The 26,361-nt window shown below is 45.3% G+C and overlaps 1 protein-coding gene across 1 annotated transcript in view; it reads right to left on the bottom strand.

The window, feature by feature from the left end:
- Positions 1 to 7,057: 7,057 nt before the first annotated feature.
- YWHAH (tyrosine 3-monooxygenase/tryptophan 5-monooxygenase activation protein eta) overlaps positions 7,058 to 26,361 on the bottom strand; it is a 35,311-nt gene continuing 16,007 nt past the window's right edge. Inside the window, exon 2 of the mRNA XM_078667749.1 lies at positions 7,058 to 8,526. Within this exon, the coding sequence (XP_078523875.1) occupies positions 7,870 to 8,526 (657 nt within the window). The 3' untranslated portion in view covers positions 7,058 to 7,869. The remainder of the gene's footprint in view (positions 8,527 to 26,361) is intronic.

Here is a 26,361-nt window from a genome sequence, read left to right as displayed (position 1 = left end):
GTTAGAGTCTCGGCAACAACGCTCAACATCCTGCAATTCCGGGAAAATCACTTAATCTCCCTGTGCCTAAGAAAACAATGAAAGTGTCCATCTGTAACAAAACTGGTGATCATGTAAAGCACTCCGATACCTTTGGGTCGAGTTCTCGCTATGTAAAACTATCAAAAAATTTGAGACCCAGCAGGCATGAAGAAAGCCTCAATCTCTTCCCCTTCCTCAGCATCAGCAGCTGTTAACTATTTAATTTGTGCGCCTCTTAATGAACTACTACTGAAAGTTGTGTACCTCAATTTAAGCCATTCCCATGATTTGAACCTCAACACATTATACAAAAATAACAAGTATACCTAGAATTATGACATTTTATTCACCAAAGTATACAAAATAAATCAATATTTTAATGGGCATATTTGGAGCTTTTTGAAATGCGGTTTTATTTCCAAAAGAGGAAATGTTGGAGCAGATCAGTGCTTCTATTAAGACCACCAATTGTCCATATTAGATTCCAATTGTTGAACTTTGGCGGGTCCTGAAAATCAAGCTATGGACACAAACGTCATTTTTAACCCCTACAATGTAGTGGTATGTATGGAATTCTACTTGCAAGAAGTGAACATCTTGGCAAAATGAGCCTTTGGATTAGCTGTAGAGGGTGTTTCCGGCATTTAAAAAAAATACTAATATTTTGACTATTAAATTTATGTAAAAGGAAATAACATTTCTTCTATTCAGAAAGGCTTGTACTGGTGGTACTTCATTCTCATTACAGACCGTGAAGCTTTGAAACACATCAAAATACGTTACAAAACAACCTCAATTTCTGCATATCTGAAAGGACTTGGCCATTCCCAAACACCCAATGCCCGATTCAGCCAGGTCGTGCATGAAAATGGCACAGGTGCACAACCCTATGTGTCTCACATCTTTCTATCTCACTTCATGCCCAAGAGCATTAAGTTAATATTCATATAGGCCAGGCAGTTTCCACCAGAGATGTGCACAGGTTTTCCAAACAAGGGGTGCTACGGTTATGAAAGATAACGGCTAGCAACTTCAGAAGGCATTTTTCTTTAGTTTTATATAGCCTGAACTAGACCCGAAGATATGAGAGCACTTTACATGAGCGCCAATCACAGAATGTTGAGCGTACCTGCAGAGACGCAAACCCGGCTCCCCAGCTCAGAGTTCAACCACCCTAGCTGTTAGGCCACATTCTCTCCCAATGTGCATGGCTTAAAATAGAACAATTCTTCCTAATGCAAATGAAGTATGAAAAGGCAGAAAAGTTCTTATTTGTAAACCTATTTCATCATGCCGTGCTTTGAAGATAAAAAAAATCCTATTAGGCCAGCTCATGTCCATGATCCTGAAGCACTTTACAACATGACCTAAATTTACCATCCTATTTGAAGGCTATAATTTGCTAATTTCATTTTCAAACTATTAACAATTCATTGTATACATTTAATTTCTTTGGTTCTATGGATATGGCCTCTGCAATAGCACTCAACCAGGCACTATGGGCATGGAGGTCACACTTAAGAGTCTGGCACAGAAGCATCAGCTATTATGTGCTGATCCTGCAGATTACAGAAAATGTGTGGTTTTAGCCAACGTTTGAGTTCTGCAACGGCGTCTGGGTTAATAAAGAAAAAAAATCTCGAGTGACAATTCACACCACCACTAGAGTGTCTAGTTTTCAGAACAATCTGGGTTTGGTAGGTTTTCCTGGGTGGGAGCAGCCGAGATATGGCTTACATGTTAGGATGTTTTGTGTTGCAGGAGCAAGGCACAGCCATAGAAGTGGTGCAGTGGATGTTTGTCAAGAGTCATTATTAACAAAGAATAGAACAAGTATGGCTTTCAAACGCAAGTCCGTGTGAAAGAAAGGCATTTTGCAAAATGCCCTCAGAATTACCAGATAGTATGGGTAACCACAATTTAGAGGTGTACAAATAACCACTGGTTCCAACTCCGCATCTTGTATACATTTTAGAAATCTATGTTACCTTTATACTAGGGGTGGGCGGAATTTGCGTAGTCTCGCTACGCAAAGCTCCGCAAAATGGTTGCACCACTGGAAGCATGCCGCAGTCCATGAGAGAAGCGATCTTGGTAGCTATCCCCAAGACAGGGAAACCGCCGGAGGAATGCGGCTCTTACCGTCCACTGTCACTTTTGAACGTGGACACTAAGATATTTGCAAAGATAGTGGCAAACCGCCTGGCCCCCCTGTCACCGCTACAAGTGGCGCCAGAACAGGTGGGATTTATACCTAGCAGAAATCTCACATATAATATTCGCACAGTGTTTGGCACCATGAAACGTGTGAAACAGGACACTAGGGCAGTGGCAGTGTTCCTGGATATGGAGAAAGCATTTGATTCAGTGGAGTGGGTCTTTATGCGTCCGGTGCGGACGAGGACGGGGCTGGGATCTGTCTTTTTACAGCTGATCAGCACACTGTATGATAAGCCCACAGCTCAGATCTGCATAGGTAATTTAGTATTGGATCGGTTCGTCATCTCCAGAGGCACCAGGCAGGTTGCCCATTGTCCCCACTGTTATATGCCTTGAATGCGGAACCATTGGCATGTGTCCTCAGGGAATACCACGGTCATGAGGGTATAGGGTTCCCATCGTACAGGATTGTGGTGCCCACGTATGTGGATGACACTGCTATACGTGCGAAACCCAGAGTACAACCTGTCCGCAGTACTCCGGGAAGTTGTACACTTTGGTGCCTTATCAGACCTAAAAGTTAACTGGGCTAAGCCCATAGTGTTCCCGCTAACCCCGATCATGAAAGAATTCGAAATGGAATATCCGCTGCATTGGTCTACTGACTCGGTACGATAGTTAGGTATTAGACTGCACACAGACCCAGAGACAATACTTAGGGAGAACTATGGCACTGCCATCGATAAACTGGAGGATGATGTGGAGGTCTGGTGCAAACTTCCATTGTCATTGATGGGAAGAATCTCAGTGATAAAGATGGTGGTCTTACCTAGGCTCCTTTTTCTGTTCACAAACATACCGATAGTCCTGTCACGCCCCTTTTTTCAGAGACTAAAGCAATTAATGCTAAAACTGGCATGGGCAGACAAGCAGGCGAGGGTACAGTGGCGAGTTCTCATGCTACCCTACAATATGGGAGGCCTGGGAGCGCCGGACTTTGAGCTCTACTATAGAGCGGAGCAAGGCACGCATCTACATGCGTGGATCCATGGTGATCCTGAGATCCCGTTTCTGCATATGGATACCCTATTTGCCGCGCCGCTCCCGCCACCGGCAACAATCTTTGAAGCTTTCGACCGGAGATGGGTTTCTGGACTCCATGAATGCTACTCGACATGCATGGCACAGTATACTGCAGCAGCAGGCAGAAGCATTACTGTACACGCCGGTTATGCCAATAGAGTGGACACTCTGGTTAACTCCGTGCAGAGATAGAGGAGTCATTAACGCCCTACAGAATTTAAACATTGAGGTTGCAGGGGACCTATTTCAGGAAGGGGTGGCGAAAACTTGGAAACAAGAAGGGGAGGCAGGTGCGGGAACTCTGCTGCAGCGCTTTCAGTATATTTAACAAGGGGACCCGATGAAGTAGGTTTGGACCACGGGTAATTACTTATTTTAAAGAACATAGGTCCTTAGCCTAACAATTGATAATGAAAACATTTTTGCATAGACTTCAATGAGAACTATGGATAGTCTTCCAATGCCCAGCCGGACAAAGGAATATTTATTAAGACAAATGCAAAAAGAATAAACAAGAGTAAGAGCACCAAAGAGATGAAGCAAGGGCACAATCCTGTACCAAGCGTGAAAGAAGAAAAATTGAGAAGAAAACAAAGTATCAGGCAAAAACGTTGGAGCAAGTGGTGGCTTACAATACAATGCAAGCTTCAGTAAGCTCTACCCAGCAGTTAACTCAAAACAATTTACACAATGGATAAATTGCGGTACTGTTTGAAAAGTCGACGTTTCAATCCCTAGGTCCTAGTATAATGGGATCATCTTCAGGACTAAAAATTACAATTGCCTGATTTGATTTTATAGCCTTTTGAAGGGCTCGTTGTGGTGAGAGCCCGGGTTGTGTGGATTGTAGTCCATTTTCTACTTGTAGATTGACCTTTAGAATAGCGAAGTGGATCGTGGTCTTAAGTGACCAATTAACGGTCTGTGTGCCCAGCCGGGCACGGTATCCATAGGATTAAGGTGGATGAGAACAGCAAACAATGGCTGCTAATTTCTGAAGAGCTCAAAAGAGTCTTGTGAGGGCGGCGTAGGGTATTCCGTTCCTTGCAGCGTGATGGCTGGAACCAGCCATCACGCTGCAAGGCTATAAAATCAAATAAGGCAATTGTAATTTTTATGTTGTGTAATTTAGTTCAAGGCACCAAAGCAGAGCTTGCATATGGTCTATGACTGACTCCTTCCTTCTGGACAGCCACGCTAACATGGAACACACACAGGCCAGTAATCACTTGCCCCCATTTTTCTGGTGAGTTCTGCTGGCTGGTAGGCGGCCAGCTATCCATTTAGTTATCAAAGGCCACCAGCATCTAGGCCTCAATACTCATCAAGGGGAGAGGAGTTGGCCTAACGGCTAGGGCGGTAGTCCTAGAATCTGGGGAACTGGCTTTGAGCCTCGGCAACGACGCTGAACATCCTGTGATTTTTGGCAAATCAATTCATCTCCCCGTGCCCAACAAAAAAATGAATGTGTCTTCGTGTAAAAGCAACTGGTGCTATGTAAAGCACTCCGATACCAAATTCAGGTCAAGTTTGCGCTATATAAAAAACTCCATAAAAATAAAATCACATTTCTTTTATTCACATCAACGCTGGTGTTAAATCTGAGACAATAAGGACCTCAGAAGAACTACTGGGTCAAGAATGGAGCCGAGCCAAGTATCAGCTTGCCATCACTGCTGCAAACCGCAGGTAGTTCGGTCATAAGAACTACTCATTAACTTTTCTACAGTTCACTCAAAAATACAGGGGTGGGCTACAACACTTTCAGATTTAAAGTCCGAACATTTTAATATGGAACATTGTGATTGCGCTCTCTTTTTTTAGAAAATATCCTATAGCACTCTTCTGAAGCGTTAAAAAACGCCATAAGTTTAGTTTCATTTTAAAAAGCAACCAATTCTATTTATAAGGAAAACAAGATGAAAAAAATAAGGGAAATGGAGCCAGACTGGCAACAATGTATTAGAGCCAACCTTGGACGCTTCTTTTTCTTTTACCTCAAGAGGTTTCTCTTTGCTGTACGTTATTTGTGCTGGCAGACAATGTAGCAAGCAAATAAACAAATAAAGATAAAAAGGGCAAAGGATTCCAATTATCCATATCTTTATAAATTATTCTGTTGCTCTTTATATATTGCTGTTTACCCAAAGTGCTACCAGCTGACTACATCCAAGTGTCCGCTAAGAAACCGAATGAGGCGTTACCCAAAAAAATGGGATCCCGTTTAAGTCTCCTAGCACTTTTGGAGTCACCGCCTTATTATTTACTTGAGTAGAAGAAAATCCCTTTGCTGCTCTAGGAGATGCTGTGCCTTTAGAAGAAGAGGTATTGATGAAATTAGCAGTGTTTCAAGCAGCTGACTAACCAATGGGGCCGGATGTTCAGTTTACCAGCACCCCTCATTAGATCATGAAGTCGTTCTAGCCTGAGGAGAGAGTCAATTGTGGTGAAGTTAGTTTATGCGAGATAATGTCTATATTAGTACCTGCATCAGTATCCATTCTAGGTTTACTTTCAAATAGGCATCAAAACCCGTGGGTATGCCTGCCTCCTTGTTTCAGCTCAAACATATGGACCCTTTTTAAGTCTGTGGAGGAGCACTCTTTTTGCAGCAAGAGAGACAGGTATTAGTTTGGCAATCCCCAAGCTTCCGGTAGTAGTGGTTGTGCACTAGCACCAAGGGTGTGTACCATCTCCCCGGATCTTTCCGTTATTCTTGAAATATGCTGTCTTCATTCAGAGAACAGATAATCTAAATCTTTGTCTGTACTAATGAAATGCTCCTAGTAATCAAATGTATGGTTATGCACAACTGTTTAAGTACAGTCTATATATGCCTTTTTAACTAATTTATGGTTTTTATTGTACTCCTGTAAAACCCAATTCATCATCATGTAAATTGTCCTTTTTGTAATGTGAAATGTATTTGTCTTATGCATCTTTTATGGCCGTAATGTGCCGAAATAAAGATTAAATAAATAAAAATAAGAATCTAAATCTTTGCAGTAGAATACTGTTGGCACATGATGCAGTTCTGTTTACACTGACTGAGCTCCCAATGCACAAACTTAAACGTCGTCGTAGAATACTATACAGAAAAGCAACTAATTTTCAACATAGCAAACAAGTCACACCAATGAAACCCAAGGCAGACGTAAGCTAATTTTACGTTAATAATGAATCATTAGATTGAGTGAGAAAATCTGATTAGCTGAGCACAATCTTTGATAAGCTGGCTGTGTAATCAATATAGAGAAAAGGTTGCGGATACTCGGAGGCAAGCTGCAGTCATTAGATGCAAACAAAAAAAGACGGTGTCAATCTGAGCTTCTTATTGCATGCATATAGATCAAAGGTAGTAAGCACGACCATTTATGGAGCTTCTGTTGAGTATATAGATGCCTCCGATTTACTTAAAATAGAGTACAGATATTTAAGAATGTTGCTCTCATTGGGACCTGAAGCCCCCGATAGCTCTACTTGTAATTAGGTACTCAACCAATTGCAGATACAATTGCTCTTGGTCCAGTTTTTAATGGCATTTGACAACGTAAGAACGAGCATCCTGACATACCTGCACTCATTGAGGGAGGTAATCACCCATAACAACAATTAAACTGTATTGGTGGAAACCTGTGCGAAATGTTTTAAGTTGCTTGAATTTGAAACCAAAAAGATATCAGATACTCTGTTCCTGTGCAGACGTTGAGGAAAAAAGCACACCACACAAATAACTAATAACACGAACAGCAAGGATATAGCCACTGAAAGAAAAAGACCAGTCAGACTGGTGCAGAGATAATATCCCCAAAGCAGCATTTATTGTATCCACTGAATTCTTCCGATCCGGCATATTACCATTATCCATCTTACCATGGGCTAATGCACACATTTATGGCATGTTCAGAAAGGTACACAGACAACTAAGAAACAAGCTGATTGCAATTAAATAAAATTAAAAAAATCTTGATTCTCTAAACCAATTTTGATCTGATAGACAGCAACATTACATCATCAGAATAGTAAGGAGGTGTATCCCATTAAAAACATGTGCACATCATAAGTTAAAAAAGGCAAAACCAACCTATGCAATCCTCAAGCATAACAGTCAATTGAAGCAGATAAAGCAGGACGGAGGAGTAATTTAACACTAGCTTCCTCCAGCACCGTGTACATGGTCTGTTTCAATGATGCTTTTTTGAAAGGGAGGGGGAGGATCAATACCTGCATGCACAAAGTACTTATGAAACAAAACACTATCGGCTTTTAAAACATGAAATTCAAAAGGTTTCCTGGAAAGGTTACTTTCCATCATTCGGGCACATATTTTAAAATCAGTAGGCAAACATAAAATGCCTCATATGTGAATATCTTTCTTTTTTAAACAATCTTCACGTGTGACTAAAGCAAAGTGGCCTGATGCACCAACACAAACGATGCCCACAAGTGCACCATGATCTGCCTTCTTAGGCAGCAGATCTGAGCATACGTGCCTAGAAGAATAATTTTAGCACTATAATATTGTGTTTTGGCAAGGAGGTATTGGTGGTGATGGGTAGGGAGATAATGAGCAGGACAATGGAAAGCAGCGCAAGGCAAATATCCTCAGTTGTTGCCCTCTCCTGCTTCTTCATCCTGCTGGTCGCTTGTCCAGAGCGTGAGGTTGTCCCGCAGCAGCTGCATGATGAGGGTAGAGTCCTTGTAAGAATCCTCGTTTAACGTGTCCAGCTCTGCTATAGCATCATCAAAGGCTTGTTTGGCAAGAAGGCAAGCCTGCTCAGGAGTGCTCTGGATTTCATAGTAGAACACAGAAAAGTTGAGTGCCAACCCAAGTCGAATTGGATGAGTTGGTTGCATATGCTCCTTGCTAATCTCAAATGCTTCTTTGTACGATGCCTCAGAAGATTCCACTACACTGTTCTTCTTTTCACCTGATGCAACTTCAGCTAAGTAGCGGTAGTAATCACCTTTCATTTTTAAGTAGAAGACCTTACTCTCGTACTGGAAGTCGTTGCAATTCTTGATTAAGAACTTATCTAGAAGGGACAGAACGTCATTACACACAGTCTCCAGTTCCTTTTCTATTTTCTCACGATAAGCTTTAACCTTCTCCAGCTTCTTTTCATTTCCATCAGCCATAGTTTTTTGTTCGATACTACTGATCACACGCCATGAAGATCGTCTGGCCCCCACAACATTCTTGTAAGCCACAGACAGTAGGTTTCTGTCTTCATTTGAGAGGGGCTCGTTCAGCTCAGTCACCTGTGAAAAAATAAATAAGTCAGCTAGGTTCTTCAGAACTATGGCAAAGCAGCTATTTCGTTTAAATAGCCCGACAGATATGTAACAGTCACTGACAAAAGAGAAAAGAAAAACATACATATTGGGTCCTAAACCTTGAGAAGCATGTGCTCGTTACTATGGCTACATTAAGAAAATAACGTTACCCAGTTTTCACTTCAAGGAGCGTCACACACATCTAAATCTGCAGAGTGCTCATGATTATCTTACATCCCAGTCAAGTAAAAGCTTGAGCAAGCAACCAGAGGGAGCATTTGGTTCAAAGTGCATTGGTTGCTTTTTAGCATTTTACGTGATCTAGGAGGACTATCTATAAATCTGTCTGAAAGCACCTATCCTTTACATATGCAAACTATCCAATGCAAAGTTACAATCCTGAACGGACATTTCCATATTCATTGTTTTTTCACATTTATACTTAAAGTCAGACGCAACTTCCTAAAATAATTACCCATAATTTGCAGTTTCAACTTCTACAAAGCAACCCACATGACAAACTTTTATAATCCATCAGCTGATGGAATTCAACTATCCCATGAAAGACTAATTTAAAGGCCTTCCACAGAGCTTGCTGTACTGGTCTCATCAGAAACAAATGGTACACTGCAGACAGTAATATACTGTCTTGCATGGTACAGAAAACGAAGTAAAAAATATTACCACTCTCAGAATATACAGAAACCCAGGCATCTAGGGTCGCCATTACAGATTATGTTGGTTAAGCCAACTTTGCATCTCTTCAGTTAAACATGTGCCCAAACGCCCTCCCTCACAGCGACCACATCTCCCTAGACTATTGATTTTAGGACACACTCACCGAAGTATTATATTCGATTTAACTTCCCACAAACTCTTGTCCACCACATGCTCTCAGAAACACCACAGGTCATTCTTCAGAGAAGTTTAAGACAACTGATCAAAACAACGTGATCTACTGCAGGTCTCTGAAATATGACCCATCAAAAATACAACTGGTTTACAAATATGTTACTAAAGTGCAGGAGATCGGTATTAAAAGGAAATTATTAGCTTCCAGGAGACCTGGAAAAACCTGAAGCTAAACGGATATATACAATTTAGAAAGGATACAATGAAAATTGGGTTAAGATTTATCAGGTGGCCTCCTAATGCTAATTTCGATTTAGTGTGCCAAAGATGCCAGGGATATTAAGACTTGTGAATGGGAGCTCGGGTGTCTGGTAAATTTCTGTAAAGGTACCTTCGTCATCAATACTATTATTGTGATGAATGTGCATGTGACCCTCGGTTTGGATAGTTATAACACTAGGCAAATGCAGTTGCGTAGGAGAGATTTGTCCAATTTAGGTCAATTTCAGATTTCTTGTATAGTAATTTTGGGTGATTTTGATTTGCGATTTCCCCTAGCTTCAACTGAAAATCCTCGAAGCATAGAAGATCCCACAGGCAATATTTCCAATTTGCACCTTACAGAAAAAAAGCAGTTACTGTTAGCAAGTATTTAGTTGAAGCTAGTGTTGCATTTTTAAACTGTCGATTTATTGGCGATACCCCAGCCGTACAAACTTTAATACATTGGTAACCAGAAAAACCCAATAGATTACACATTTCTTCAAGCATGGTTCTTTGAACTGTGCAGCTATTTCTTAGTGATTGACAATAGTAGGAGTGATCACTGGGCGTTAAGAGTGGTACTGTGTGTTGACCTCCAAAGAAACCGATTCCTATAAAAACTACTTTTTACAAACTTAGGACAACGCAAATTAACGAGAAGTACATCAGTGTTGACACATTATTAAGCCACCAGCTTTACATAAGTAGTGTGGAAGATTGAGGCTGTTTGGATCTGATAAAATCAGGACATATCAGAGGTGGTAAATTGTTTGACAACAATAGTTAAGTGTAATTAAGCTGTTCCCCCAAGGGAGCCTTCATCTGTAACCAGCATTTGCAATGCAATCAGTCTTGCATTTTTGAAAGTTAGAGCTATTGGTGTTGTAAATTATATTGTTTTTTACTTGAGGAGGGTAGAGGAATTACCACTGGGTAGAGACACACAGCTGCAGCACTGCCTGAAGGAGTTAGAAAAAGGAATTACACCCGGGACCAGAGTAGCAGCTAGAAGAACTGTCTGGAAGACTTAAATTGAGGAATTCCAGACGGGACTAGAGGAGCAGGTAGCAGGACTGTCTAGGGGACGCAGAACGAGGAACAGACAAAGCTGCAGCACTGCCTCGAAGACTTAGAATGAGGAATTAAACCCAGGACCAGAGAAGCAGGTAGCTGCACTGTCTAGAGGACTAATAATTGGTTGGGAACTACTAAGGTGACCAGGGACACATCTGCAGCATTCGCTAGAGGACTATGAATGAGGAATTAGAACTGGAACTAGAGACGCAGCTGCGGCACTACCTCGAAGACTAAGAATAGCTTTACCATTTGCTTTCTGGCATTAGAAGCTCTGAATAAGCGAATACAATTGGTACTACAGCTAAGAGAAGGCAACAGGATTTAATAGGACAGTAAAAACTGTCAGTCTCAGTTATGGTTTATGTGTTCGCAGAAATCGATGGATTATTCAGATTGCCCACTGTGGATTTTATAAGGATTAGTATTTCAGTCCTGATGCTAATCTTCCCCCGATTCACAGAGCTCCATGCACCATGTCATTGCGATTTACAAGCAAAATCACCAGTTTTGTATTGGTTTCAGACAAATTGGCAAAATCTTCATATATAAAACAAATTGTTAGGATTCATTCCAGGGAAGGATGGAAAATAAAAGACAGTTCAGTGACAACCTCTTCTTAAAATGTCTTGAGGCAATTAACACCATGCCCGCTGGCAGGTAAACAAAGAACAAGTTAAGGTGATGTTGCGACAATGTAACCTGAAACTGTTCTGGAAATGAGCAAGTGGCCCGCATAAAAAATTTAGACCGCCCGCTCGTCTACCAATACCTTTGTCGTCAAAGCAATTTGAGAGGTTTACACTTCTCTAAAGACGGTGAAGTCAAATGAGTAAATACTTACCTTTTGTTTTCACACGTATTTTATTTCTACAGCGCAAAAAAAGTGCTTACAAATCCATCACTATTTTCTAAAACAGTAATCATTAACTAAAATAAAAAATGTATAATACAACATAAGCCAACCACATCACAAACAGCAGCATTAATCTATAAAACACTTGGCCTCTTGAACAACCGTGGTTTAGATTTGTTCTACTTCCTATGCCCAATTATGGGGGCCCAAGCCCAGAGCTCGTACACTTTAAAACTGCTCCACCACTTGTGTGGCATTTGGTGATGCATTCCTATAGCACAAGTTACTTACCTTCGGTAACGATATATCTGTAAGAAACATTAGTTAGTTATAGATTCCTTATCTTAGAATTACCCCCAGGCGTCAGACTGGATACGGATAGTTGGTCAGCAGTACCTCTGCGCGTCGGAAGGTGGCATCCGTCAGCTCCGCGTCTGTTGTTGGCGTTGTGTCGCCTGGATGATATCGTGGCAGCTACTTAAACGGGCCCTCGCGCACTCACGTCAGTTCTGTACAATACTTTCCGTGCAAGGAACACAGAGCCATGCAAGACACTGACCAATGGTGCACTAAACTATGGCCCTGAAAGGATATCCTTAACCCTAAAAATCCGTTCGCAGAAGGGGGAAGATGGGCGGGCGGTAAGGAATCTATAACTAACTAATTAAGCGAATTAAGCGAAGTAAATCGTTCATTTGAAAGAAATACGTTGGTTTAAGATTCCTTACCTTAGAATGGATACCCCAGCAATACCGGTCTGCGAACCAATCGCACACCAGAAAGTCCTGAAGAACAGAACAGCCAAAGAACCAGTCTCTCCGGACCAGACCATCAAGATAGTAGTGTTTTGTAAACATGTGCAGCGAGGCCCGCGTAGCTGCCTGACAGAAGTCATTTAGAGGAACGCCTCGTCCCAGAGCAGTGGTTGCTGCCGTCGCCCTGGTAGAATGGGCGCGCAGCCCTACTGGAGGCTCCTTCAACGCCAGAGAATATCAGGTTTTGATACACAAAACGACCCATCTGGAGATGGTTAATTTGTGTACGGCTTGACCTTACTTTGCACCCACATACCCAACAAAGAGCGGGTCATCCACCCAGAACTGTTTGCTGCGATCCAGATAAAAGAAACGATTCAGAAAAGGGGGTGGTGATGGTATACTCAGATGTGAGTCCCTTGCTCATTGCACCATCAGGATTCAAGCAAGCCGGGCCGACGACGCCTGAAATGGCAGAAACCAGTCCCCGGAAGCTTGTTTCCTTCCCAGTATAAGAATTGGCTAGGTAGTTTGGTTTGCCCTGTTCCCATCATGCACTGGGACAGGAACAGACTAATTTGCATATAGCCAAGTTCTGAGCTGGGATGGTGCAGTGAGCTAAAAAACGGTGATGGATCAAGCCCTGATCTTTGGACTGGGTAAGAGTGGTCTGCTTAATTCAGGCACTCTGTTCATCACCACCCCCTTTTCTGAATCATTTTGTCCACCAGAAGCGTGGAAGGGTATACTCAGATGTGAGTCCCTTGCTCATTGCACCATCAGGATTCAAGCAAGCCGGGCCGACGACGCCTGAAATGGCAGAAACCGGTCCCCGGAAGCTTGTTTCCTTCCCAGTATAAGAATTGGCTTGGTAGTTTGGTTTGCCCTGTTCCCATCATGCACTGGGACAGGAACAGACTAATTTGCATATAGCCAAGTTCTGAGCTGGGATGGTGCAGTGAGCTAAAAAACGGTGATGGATCAAGCCCTGATCTTTGGACTGGGTAAGAGTGGTCTGCTTAATTCAGGCACTCTGTTCATCACCACCCCCTTTTCTGAACCAGATAAAAGAAAAGCGCACGTTTTGGGTCCATGTGGTGGAGCCTCTCTTCTTTCGAAGGATGCGGAGGCGGAAAGAAGGTGGGCAAAGTGGTGGTCTGCCAGATATGAAAGGTAGTGAAAACCTTGGGCAAGAAGAATAGACTGGTTCCAAGGACTACTTTGTCCAGATGGACAGACAAGAAAGGAGGCTTAGATGAAAGAGTTTGGAGCTCTCTCTCTTGGCGGAGGTGATGGCAACAAGGAAAGCATCTTAAGCGTGAGAAGCCTTAAAGGAGAGTTGTGCAGCGGCTCAAAAGGCAAGCACATTAAAAAGGTCAAAACTAGATTCAAATTCCACTGAGGCATAACAAAATGAATAGGAGGAAAGAGGTGAGTTATGCCTTTTGGAAAACGATTTACAACTGGGGACTTGAAAAGAGAAGGCTGATCTGGAAGCCGAAGTAAGGCAGAGATGGCAAGAGATAGCCCTTAATAGTGCCCTGAGCAGAGCCCTACTGGGCCACAGAAAGGAGGAACCTCAGAAAGAGGGGCAGAGGTGATCCACATCCATTGCTGTGCACCACGCCACAAATCTGTTCCACCGACAGGAGTATACTTTCTTATTGGAGGGTCGCCTGGCTGCCTAGATTACATCAACATCAACTGCCGCCGCTCAATCTCCACGCAAGGAGGTGGAGGTTGGACAGGTTTGGGTGGAGGACCGTCCACTGCTGCTGCGACAAGAGATCCTCCCGAAGAGGCAGTCTGATCGGAGTTTCGATGGCCATAGTGAGCTGCTCAGGATACCAGACTCTTCGTGCCCAATCCGGAGCCACAAGAATAACTTGGGCTCGGTCGCGCCTAATCTTCAGCATTTTGGACAGAAGTAATATAGGCGGAAAGGCGTACAACAGACGACAACTCCACTCGTGATGAAGAGTCGCCTATCAAGCGCAGTCTTGGAAATTCCAAAACGCAGAACTGCTGACATAGCACGCTCTCTTCAGTGGCGAATAGATCTAACCAAGGCTCTCTCCACTGCTGAAAGAGACCTTGCATCACCTCCGAGTGAAGACGCCATTTGTGATCCATCATGCACCTGCGGCAGAGTTTAGCCGCCCTGGCGTTCAGGGAACCTACCAGGTTTTGAACCACCAGGGATAAGCCCTGATTTTCCAGCCATGTCCAGAGTCGGAGAGCATCCCAACATAGGGTCCAAGACCCCACCTGCCCTGTTTTTTGCAGTACCATATGGCGGTGGTGTTGTCTGGGAACACCTGCACTACTCTTCCCCGGACAGAAGGAAGGAATGCCTTAAAGTGCAAGACGAATCGGCCGAAGCTCCAGAATGTTGATGTGGAGCCCGGACTCCACTGGAGACCAGAAGCCTCTGATCTCCACCTCTCCCATGTGGCAGCCCCATCCCAGAAGGGACGCGTCCGTCACCACCGTGTGGTCTGGTAGGGGAAGGGAGAGGGATCGGCCAACGACCCAATCCTGGTTCGTGAGCCACCACTGCAATTGTCGTGCAGTGCCCTCCGAGATCTGGACGCAATCTGACAGATTCCCCATATGCTGCGCCCACTGGAACTTCAGGTCCCACTGCAGAGCCTGCATATGTCACCTGGCATTATCGACCAACAGGATGCATGAGGCCATGAGGCACAGCAGCCTCAGGGTCATTCTGACAAACCCGGGACAGAGGCTGAAAGATCGGAATCATAGCCCGAATATCCCGGACTCGCTGTTCGGGAGGATAGACCCGAAACCACTCCGTGTCCAGAACCGCTCTGATGAAGAGGAGCTCTTGAGGGGGAGGAGCGGGTTCAGCTTCGGCATGTTGATGGAGAACCACAGCGAATGCAGGTCAGCTGTAGTCTGGAGGTGGGAGACAACTGCCTGGGACAAGCCCGCCTTCAACAACCAGTCATCGAGATAAGGGAAGACTGAAACCACTCATCTGCAAGACATAAAAAGTCAGCGTTGGTATGATTCAGTGTCAAGCTCTGAAAAACAACATAGTGGAAATTAAGTCAGAAGAGGAGTTTTAAATCGCCCCGAAGCAGTGGAAATCTTGCGCATGACAAAAAAGGAATATGCAGTACTGACTTCTTGCAGTTGGGTCCTCAATACCGCTCGGTGGTGTAGGAGGCGCGAGAGAGGGGTTCTCTTCCTCCAGACTGGAGACATGTGGAGGTGGTTGTCTTTCACAAGCCGGGCAGGCCTCTGGATCAACATGCATCACATCATCCCATCTCTCTCCTGAACATGGAGGCTAAAATCCTGTCCAAGGCACTGGCAAGTCGTCTTTTACCTCGTATTACTGCCCTGGTCCATCCTGACCAGGCTGGATTTATGCCTCAGAGGGCAACCAGACATAACATCAGGTGGGCACATGTGGCAGTGGCGGCCATTCAGCAGCTGGGAAAACTGGCGGCACTACTATTTGCCGACATGGATCGGGCATTTGATTCCCTTAGCTGGGTGAACTTATGCGCATTACTCAATTTTGGATTCCTTTCCTATTTAACTCTCCTGTACACCGACCTAACAGCGTCTGTGTGGGTATCCGGTGCGATTTCTTCCACGTTTTCCATCAGGCTGCCCCCTGTCCCCATATTTATCAGCCCTGGCTATGGAGTCTCTGGCTGCAAGGGTGCGAATAGATGCGCAGGTACGGGGCTTCAAATGGGCACAGGGACTGTCGGACAGGATAGCATTATACGCGAACGACGTCTTCTTCCTTATGAATGTGGAGAGGACGGGCCGCAGTTACTGCGTATAATTCAGATTTATGGGGAGACATCTGGACTGTATATGAATCCCCGTAAGATCACGTTGTGGATGCTTGGAGATCGGACAGGTGTGGGTTTGTGGGTCTCGTCTGTTCAGTTGGCAACGGGGGGGAGCTGAAATATCTTGGCGTGTGTGTCGGACGTGCCCGCTATCTCCTGGGAGCGTAACTTGATTCCGGTGTGGGAACGAGAGCGCGACAATCTTAAGTCCTGGTCCTGTATGCCCCTGTCTTTATATGGCAGGTCGGCTATATTTAAGATGGTGGCACTTCCCCGGCTCCTATACCAATTGCAGAGCCACTTACAAGTTTCACCCCGATGGTTCCGACAAGGGGGGGAACCCGTGCGGTGGGATATCCTGATGGGTGGACCTTTTGTTCTATCCAAATGATGCGGTCTGATAGTGGGTGTATAGTGCAATCGGGGTGGGGGAGGGGGGGGGTATTTAGAATTTATTTGTATTGCTTTTCTCTCCTGTGTTTTAAATTGAAAATGTCAATATAATATGATCTGATTGTGCAGATGTCTCTGGGGTACAGAGCCCTGCAATATATGTGTAACTTGACAAATAAAATCGGTTTATAAAAAAAAATCCTGGACATTAGTGCAGGCAGTGTAAAAAATAAAAAGGTGTGATTTTAGTTAGGTGCATGGTCCATGAGGAAGATTTGGTAGCCTTCCTAATACAAAGAAGTCAGCAAATAAGCAATGTAGAGGTGCTTGGGTCCGAACTGATGAGTTCTTGATGAGTCAATTGGCTGAAAAGGATAATCTCTAACATATCTGCATTATTTAAAAAAAAGAATTCTGACTGGTGAGCAAGTTTCTACTCATGAATTTTCGTTGCAGCAATGTACATCTTTCCTGATAGCTGGAAAGGAGCTGTAATAAAGCAGATTCATGAGAAAAATTAGCCATAAGACCAAGATTTATTGCCTGAAAAGTTTGATAGACGTCCGTGCTAAAATATACTCTAAACCTATTCTGCTGAATATAAAGGATTGGCTAGAGAGAAATGATCATCCCTATTATACAGGGCGGTTTTAAAGGAGGTAAATTAGACAACCAACCACTACTTGTGGGCAATGGGATGGGGCGCAATAGAAACAGCAGGTCATCTGTTCAGTTTTCTTGATTTCTAGTCTGCCTCGGATCTAGTCAACCAAAAGACTTTGTGGGCCGGTTGGTCTCTGCGATCTAGTTCCGCCCAGCCAATTCCACAAACTGGTACTCTACCCACACATTATTACGTGAGGTCACTGAACTTAGAGACATCAGCAATTGGGAGGCCTGTGCTCTCGGCATATTAAAGTGTAGGAAGCAACACAAAGCAAGGGCATGCTTTGCTGGCATGGCTCTCCTACTTGGTAAGAGGATAACATTTGTGTGTGTAAAAAGCTGCAAATTATGCAACAGGTTGTGACACTACACACTGATTGCAAATCCTGGGTGATACAACATCTACCATACTAACAAGTTGACAAACAAATGCATTTTTATTCAAAAAGCGCCCCATGCCGTAGTTATACTTATATAGCGGCCAAGCCCCTTTCTCTAGACAAGTCTAAAGTCTACCGTCAAAGCGCAATATGGGGCGCATGTAAACAAAACATGCATATTTCTTCAAGACAGTTACTAAAAAAGGCGGTGCGGGAAAGAGATTGGCAAGTGTTGGTGAATGAGTCACATATGGACTTTGTTGGCTTATTACTTTAGGGATCTTAGGCAATATTCCCCCAGTATGTTTGCCTTATTTTCAAAGGTAGATCTGCTCGCTCAGTTCGAGGAATGGCTTTCCGTTATATTATGACAATCCCCCCCCCACACCCAGCCCAACTTGTATCCACAAACTGGAACACGTTGGATTTAGCACAGCGAGTGCATTGATCCGCATGACAAACATTTTCTCGAACTTAAGTAGCTAGGGACAGATGGCATTAGTATAGCTTTGCTTGACAATTATAGGACTCTGATGAGGACAGACACGTACCGGTAAGAAAAGCTTAAGGTAGGTGAGCTTTCCCAAGTATAATATATAGATTGAAGGCAGATAATAAAGATAGTACAGATACACATCATGACTTCGTGTTCACCACTGGACTCAATCATTGGTGCCACACTTCAATTGTATTATTATAGTACGTATGGGTCAATGCTTTAGTTGCTTGCCCTGGTCATCCTCCGTCAGAACATAGATGTTCCATTTGCGGTATGATAAGTGCATTACAGTGACAGCACTACACATAACAGTGGCTGGGGCATATGCTACATTGTCACGGACTACCAGAGTTTCACATTCTACCGTTTTTCATAGTTTAGATTCTCTTTAGAAAACTTTGTAACATTTCCAGCATGTTTGCCTTATTTTTAAAAGCAGATACGCTCGCTCAGTTCGAGGAATGGCTTTCCAAAATACTGACACTCCCCAAATAGCATCCACAAACTGGAAAGTGTTGGATTTAGCAGTGAGAGCTCTAAAGGTGCATGAAAGACATGTCTTCCTGAGCCTCATGTGTGCCATGGGAGCCATGAGTAAAGGTACACTAGGCATGCACTTGGTAATGTTCAGACAGGAGGAGGCAGATACATGACCAGTGGTAAAATGTAGTCAAATTATGTCCTGTGGAGGGAGAGGCCGAGGGACTGCTGTAGATTTGCTCTCCACTTTTGTTTATGGCTTATGTTGCAAGGGGTACTGCTTTCATAACGTTGTTACCACAGTGGGTATTGCTGCTTTGGCGAGCGGAATATACTGTTTTTTAGTCAATCCTGTTTCATGCTTACTACTGCTTACGCTCCGCTCGCAATAGTCCCGACTGTTTATACCTTGCTCGATGATGACCCCTTGTACTTAAAGATTTTGATTGCCGGCGGGGGGGCACCGGCTGCCCGGGAGCGGGTCTGTTTCTCTCCTCCTCCACTCTTTATACTTTTCCCTACTTTGGGGCAGTTCCGGGGCGACAGGCACACTGTTAGTGGGTTAGGCCGTAGCCATTACAGGGGTGCAGGGTGGAGGGTGCGGGGGGGGGTTTGTTATTTTAGTTTGTTTTGTTCTATGGTCCCTATCGCTCTTTTCCGGCTTTGGGAGGGTTCTTTCCTCTTTCATAGGGTTGGCTGTCTCGGGGTCTCACACCTTTTTTTTTTTTTTTTCTCCTTTCCTGTGTCTCAACTAGCCTTTGTTTCCTGTTTTTGGGGGTGGGCTCTCTGGGATCATATTTGGAATTGTTGCTTTCTGTAATGCTGCTTATTGTCCAGTCTTATCGCTGCGCTGCTTATTGTATAGTTGCTGTATTCATAGCCTATCTCCGATTGTAAATGGGGTGCGTCCCCCTTGTTTCTTTTGTGTCCCTTTATGTAAGGTGTGCAGTCCTGGTTGTTGCAGCCCCCTCTTCTTCTAAATTTAAAAATGAAAACCTCATATCCTGTGTTGCGCACCCCGCAGTCACGTCTGGTGTACTTTGTAATATCCTGATTATAGATTGGCCTACGGTTCTCCTGTTTCTATTGACTGTCTTTGCGGCCGGCCACAATGGTTGTGGGCTTGCGCATGTATCTCCTATTTTTTCTCAATAAAGGTTTTCAAAAAAAAAAAAAAATTATGTCCTTTGGCGTAAGAATGTCATAGGCGGCGATATGTCAATGTAAGTGCAAGCAATCTGTTTGATTAGGCCGGGGGGCTGGGCAGTATGAAAGTCGTGTGTGGTGCGTGAAAGGCATGTGAACGGAACAAAGCGGTTGGTGCCATCAAGGGGCTTTATGGCTCACCTTCAGAAGGCTTGGTTACAATATTTGGATCATTTGATAAGTGATTGTGCTTTGAAGCCAACGTTTCTGGAGGTGCTACAACCAACCAGTGTAGTTGGTGGATTAACTTTAACAAGCTAGTACAAGATTTATATTTGTGACGCAAGAGGACCTTTAGTAAGTACTCTTGCCAATATGGGTAGCTGGGGATTTTGTGCCCCAGCTCAGCCGTCACCTAGGCAAACCTGCACATTTTTGACTAGTAGACTAGGTGAGTACAGGGGTGCATGACTTGAGTGGCTCTCACCAAGGTTTTTTTTTATCCAGGATCCCCTCTAAACCTCAAATTTAGCTTAAAAATCTAAATCTAAATTTTCCTCACATTTAAGGGTGGTGCGACACTCTGGACCATTCCAAGTATAAAGGGACACTATGCGGGCCACCCCACATTTCCTGAAAATAAGCCAAATATGTTCTTTATTAAAGTACTTTATTTGGTATCAGGCATGCAAAGCAGTGTGAGGAAAGAGTGCAGATTTTAAAGCTGGTGCAAATGGATGAACGAGGAAGTCAGCTTTCCACAAGTGAGAAGGTTATCACCCGAAAACTGGGAAAATTACAGTAAAGAAATTGCACTGTCCAATGCAGACAGAAAATGGTAGGTGGATTGCTATTCAACATGTATGTGCGTCTTTGATAATTTCATGCAATGTCTGTTGAACGTGGTTTACTATCTTCCTGTGGTTATTGAAAAATGTCTGCTCGATAGCTCTGAAGAGGAGGAAGATGTCGACTGAGGCGCACTTAAGTCGATTTGACACATACAAATAGAGTTGATGTGGGGCTGATGGGTTGGTCGCACGTCCCAAAATAGGAATTTTAAGATCTGGGAGTCTTGAGATGTGCATGGTACCTACTTGCATCAATTAATGCAAAGAGAAGTACTGAGTGTCGAAAAAACAAACACCTCCTCTACTAGCTGAGTCACACGTTAAGTTGAAGTTATAAAATATAAAAATAAGACTGTTGCTAAACTATTTGGAAAATTGAACATATACTTTCTGCTGATTTAAAATGCGCAATGAAGGCCGAGGACACTGCAAAGTGAATAAAATCTGAAATGTGTAACGAAATGTCATTGTATAGCAGCCGGCCTCCGGGCTGTAGGTAAATGCTGTGTAAATGATGCAGATTGCAATAAAAGTTTTTAACCCAAAAAAAAAAAAAAGAAAAATGTCTGCTCTACATATATCCCAATGCAATATGCTAGAAGATCCAACACAGCAAAACCTAGGATTCAACGGCTGTCTGCAATGCACACATTACCCATCCTAATTAAGATAGTATTGTAAAACTGAAAATCTGAGCCCTTTCACTAAGGCACTTAAAATTCACAACGCGTGCATTTGCTACGTGACTGGTGTGAGAAGTTGGATTGGCATATGATGTCCACTATTCTAGTGGGCACCTTGCACCACCACTTCAAACAACCCTTACTGATGGAAGGTTTAAAGTCAACCTTATAGAAAGCCATCCTAGTGGTAGCTGTGGAGAGCAGCCTTCAGGCCAAGTCTTCAAAGGAATGTACAGCAGCTTGTTTTTACTAGTATATATTCTCTTGAAGGACCAAATGAAAGTACACCACACAAGGTATATATCAAATATATATGTATTTATTCTAAACACAACCCCTCTGGTCTCTTTATGAGGTCAAAGGTAAAAGTACAATACAAGGAACTTAATTAGCATACGATAAGTTGCACAGGATACGTTTTTCCCTAGGGGCCTCACAAACCATATACTAAAATATTGGTATAAGAACCACGCGAGGGTTAAAAAGCAGGCCTAGGGCCTGTAGAACCGCTGGGGCAACCAGGAACCACCCAAGGTAGGAACACAAGAGACCCACGGGGGACGCGTGCAGTGTCTAAACACAGCCGCGAATCACCATTGACTTTCTATGAAGAATGAAAAAGTTACAATTTTAAAGATTAAGGACACTTAGAGGTGGGGGGCGTGGCTAGGCTGCCGAGCGGAATGGCTGCCTGAAATCGCAGCTCCGCCGATCGAGCGAATTAATCCGCCATTAATCCGCTTCTACTGACACTGGGGCTCGGACCCCGTGCCCCTTACAGCCTGCGGAGCATCCCCACCTAAACCTGTGTCACCTTTGCTGAAGTGCGCACCAGTTCTGGGAGATACCTGGCACCCTACACTGTGGCCGCTGTGAGGCCTGCTAGGGCGCTGAAAGCCGGGAGCTCGCGCTCCTACCAGCCGACCGGAAGTGGTTGTAAGCCCGGCAGCGAGAGGAAAGACTGTCCCGCTTGGAAGATCCGCGGGTGGCATTGACGCGCCCTTCGATCGGAGGGCGCCTGGGGACCGGACCTGGCGGCCGACGCCCCGTTCCAGACGCTCGGACCGAGACGACCGTGAGGTGTGTTGCGAGCACCCGGAGATTACACGGCCCCAAGCTCGCAATTGCGGCGGAAGACGGAGAGGAGCCCCGCGGCTGCCCGTACACAGTGAGTGGACACTTGAGTGCGCTGCCTGAACGCTGCCGGCATCGTCGGACGGTGCGTCCCCAGAACCACGAGCACCGAAAACGTCACAAAAAGCAGGTAGAGGGAGATTAGGCGCGAACCGCCATCTTGTCAGAGTGCCTGAGGCTGAAGCTGCAGCGGGTGGAAGAGTTCTGCAGGGCCCTGCGTCTAGGCTCGAATAATTGAAGTGGTCATTTGGATGGGCCTCAGGGTACTAGCTGTCTTACTGTGTGGGGACAGTCGCCTGGACGCATCGGGGTCGGCTGGTGCGGCGTTAGCGGAGGCTACACTGATCACTGAGCGTCACGATCGCTGCTGCTGGCGGCCTGTTGTGGAGCCCTGTACCATTGCCGCAGACACGAACCGTGGAGTGCCGCACTAGGGTCTATCGCTACGGTCGCTGCCTGACTACAAAACCTGACCGTCTGGTGCAAACGGAGGAGAGGTGGATCCGGGCGGCTGTAGGTGAGCGCAGCGGAACCAGGCATCGCCATGGGTAAGCCAGACACGAGGCAACCCAGAATCACGTTTGACAAGACGACTAAAAAAACGCCAAGCCAGGACGCACCGGATCAGGAGTCGTCGGGGGAGGCCCGACCTGTACTGCCGGCGGATTACATCAAAGCCATGTTCCAGGATTTGAAATCGAGTCTGCAAGGAATAGATGGCAAAATGGACGCATTGGCTGCAAGGATGGATAGCATGACGAGAAGGATGGACAAGCAAGAAGGGGTAGTCGGAGTATTGGAAAAACGTGTGACGGAAACGGAGGAATGCCAGACAGACCTAGACAAGAAGCTGCGTGGTATGGACAAAGTGCTGTCTCTGATACAAATGAAAAATGAGGATTTGGAAGCGAGATCCAGACGAAATAACGTCCGCATCACGGGCGTGGCAGAATCGACAGACATTGTGAATATGGAACGATACCTTGAACAGATGATGAAAGATCTATTTGGCGATGAACTGTCGACAATGTTCCTGGTGGAGAGAGCTCATCGCACGTTGGGACCAGTGCCCAAACCGGGAGCCCCACCGAGGCCCATACTAGCCCGCATTCTGAATTACAGGGATAGAGACTCAATACTGAGATTGGCACGTAACATGGTGGATTTGAAATACAAAGGAAACCGGATAGCCATGTACCCTGACTTCACTCTCCAAGTGCAGGCGGCCAGGCGGGAGTTTCTGCCAGCGAAAAAGGTGTTCCAACAGACCGGCACGAAATACTCCTTGATTTACCCAGCAAAACTGAGGGTGCAAGGACCGGGAAACCCCACTTTCTTCACAGACGCAAAAGCAGCCTTGCAATTTGCTAAGCAGCTTGCTAGGGACCAGAAAGGACAATTGGCAGCGGAAGAACAGGGTGCTACTGAGCAGCTAAGTGATGTTGAATGATGCTCTGTATTACTGGTTGAAGCACTGATGGTAACGTAACATATGCTGACTACTTGAGTTGGGGGATACAGTACTAAATGTTCCTTATCTGAGCTCCCCGAGCACAGGTAAATGCTACTTCGTTTGATTTGAGGTTCGGGGGGTCCTGGAGTACTCAGGGTCAGATTTGCGCTCGATCGCCCTGTCAAAAGTACAGGGTTAGATGGCACATACCTGCGTCCCCGAGGGATGACTCCCAAATTATGGTTAGCCCATCTACTATTGATGTTATTTGGTTTTGGTAGGGCGGGCAGAGGGGGGGGGGGGGGGCATATGCACGACCTAGTTGGGGGGTTGGAGCGGGTGGGTGGGGAGGTGCTGGGATTGGTTTTGTTTGGTTTTCAATGTTAACCTATGAAGGCGCTCTGTTGCAACTGTCACCGACGCTTGCTCGAATTGTGTTCATTGACACTGACGCTATATACCTGAAGGGGGGTGGTCATGGGTGCATTTTCTATTGTCTAAGGAGATGGGGCCTCTGTGCCACCAACGAATTGCATTGTACACTGATGCTCCGCTTGTTGTGCACCTTCATTGTATTGAGATTGTTATGGAGTCTAGGGAAAGCTTAAAATTTGGGTGAGACTACAAACCCTGGTGTAAATGCTGCATTGTCATCGATAAAGTGCTTATCATGGAATGTGAGAGGAATGAATGACAGGAGGAAAGCAAGACTTGTACATGCCTATTTGTCGCGTAAACACGTGGATATTTGTATGCTACAGGAAACACATTTGCATACCACGGATGCATCACAGCTAAAACACACTAGATGGGGGGAAGATAGTACATGCCCCATACTCGAATTATGCTAGAGGGGTGGCTGTCTTGGCCTGCACTGGGTGACACACCAGGTGTTGAAAGATGAAGAAGGTAGATACATACTAATACTGGGGGTCCTGTGTGGTGTCCAGTTGTTGCTGGTGAATGCTTATGGCCCAAACAGCGACAATCCTGAATTCTATGAGGGACTGTGGGGTAAAATACGAACGCTTGGCAATGCGGCGATATTATGGGCGGGTGATTTCAATGTAGTGTTATCAGATGCTGTGGATCGCCAGGGCACTGCCCGGGAACACCACCCAAAGGCGGCTGAGGCTCTGGGGGGCATTATCACGGAGGCGTCCCTGGTGGACTCCTGGAGGCTGTTACACCCGACTACGCGGGCAGGAACTTGCATTACAGCTCACAGGGCCGCATGGTCGAGGCTTGTCTACTGGCTACTGTTCAGGGACCTTCATGCTTCGGTACTAGAAGCTGTGCACTTGCCAAGATCGCTCTCAGATCACGCTCCAGTGGTAGTGACAATTGCCACCCCCTCACAATACATACAGCCATTCAGCTGGAGATTCCCGTCACAGGCCCTGCTGGATCAGGTCTTTAAGGAAGAGCTGAGAGATAAACTAGGAGTATTTTGCACTCAACGAAGGAACTGTAGAATCGCCTGGAATGCTTTGGGAGGCTTGCAAGGTGGTAACCAGGGGGCACTGCATGGCGCTCAAGACGGGGGTGCTGTGGTCCATTAGAAACACGCTAGACAAGCTTGAGAAAGAATTGGCAGCTCTGGAAGTCGTTTTAACCAGATCGCCCACTGCTGGGGCCCGTGCTGACTTCAGGGCGAAACTCACCCAGTATCAGGAGGAAGCAGAGAGGGAAGTGAAATTCTTGCATAAATATGCTCAGGCTAGGCGCTATGGGGAGGGAGACCGCCCTTGAAGGACACTGGCCAATATGCTTCGGAAACCTAGAGGTGCGGAATATATATTGGAATTGAAAGCTGAGACGGGTGACCCTATCAGGACGCCGCGTGATATATTGCGCACTATGGAAGTGTATTACGAGACGCTGTACACCTCCAGGGTGCAGCCGGAAGACCAGGTAATCACGGACTACCTGGACACGATAGCGCTGGCGTGGTTCAACAACGGGGCGCGCGAGTACATGGATCTACCAATAACGCAGGAGGACATAAGAATGACCATAGCTGGCATGCCCTCAGGTAAAGCGCCTGGACCTGATGGTCTTACAGCGTCGTTCTATAAGGAATAAGCAGACATCCTTGTCCCCAGGTTGCACAGGGTGTACATGGAAGCGATTGAGGCTGGGAGCCTTCCCCCGTCGCTTCGGGAAGCCATGATCATTACACTCCTGAAGCCAAACAAGGACCCTACGTGTCCGGACTCGTACAGGCCGCTGTCCCTGATAAATCTCGACGCCAAGATTTATGCTAAACTTCTTGCGGAACGACTGAAACCAATGTTACCCCAGATAACACTGTCGGATCAGTCGGGTTTTGTGACGGGCAGAACCACCTCCCACAACCTGCGCACCCTGTTCGGATTACTTCATTACCTGGACCCAAAGGTTCAGGCCGCAGCTGCCTTGTTGGATGCCACTAAGGCTTTCGACTCTTGAATGGAAATTTCTACAGGCGCTGTTCACCAGAATGGGATTCAGCAGGC

This window comes from Lissotriton helveticus, chromosome 11 (assembly GCF_964261635.1).
Source record: "Lissotriton helveticus chromosome 11, aLisHel1.1, whole genome shotgun sequence".
In the NCBI taxonomy this organism is placed as follows: Eukaryota; Metazoa; Chordata; class Amphibia; order Caudata; family Salamandridae; genus Lissotriton; species Lissotriton helveticus.
Note: the sequence above shows the minus strand (reverse complement) of the source record. Positions and strands in the feature narration are given on the sequence as shown.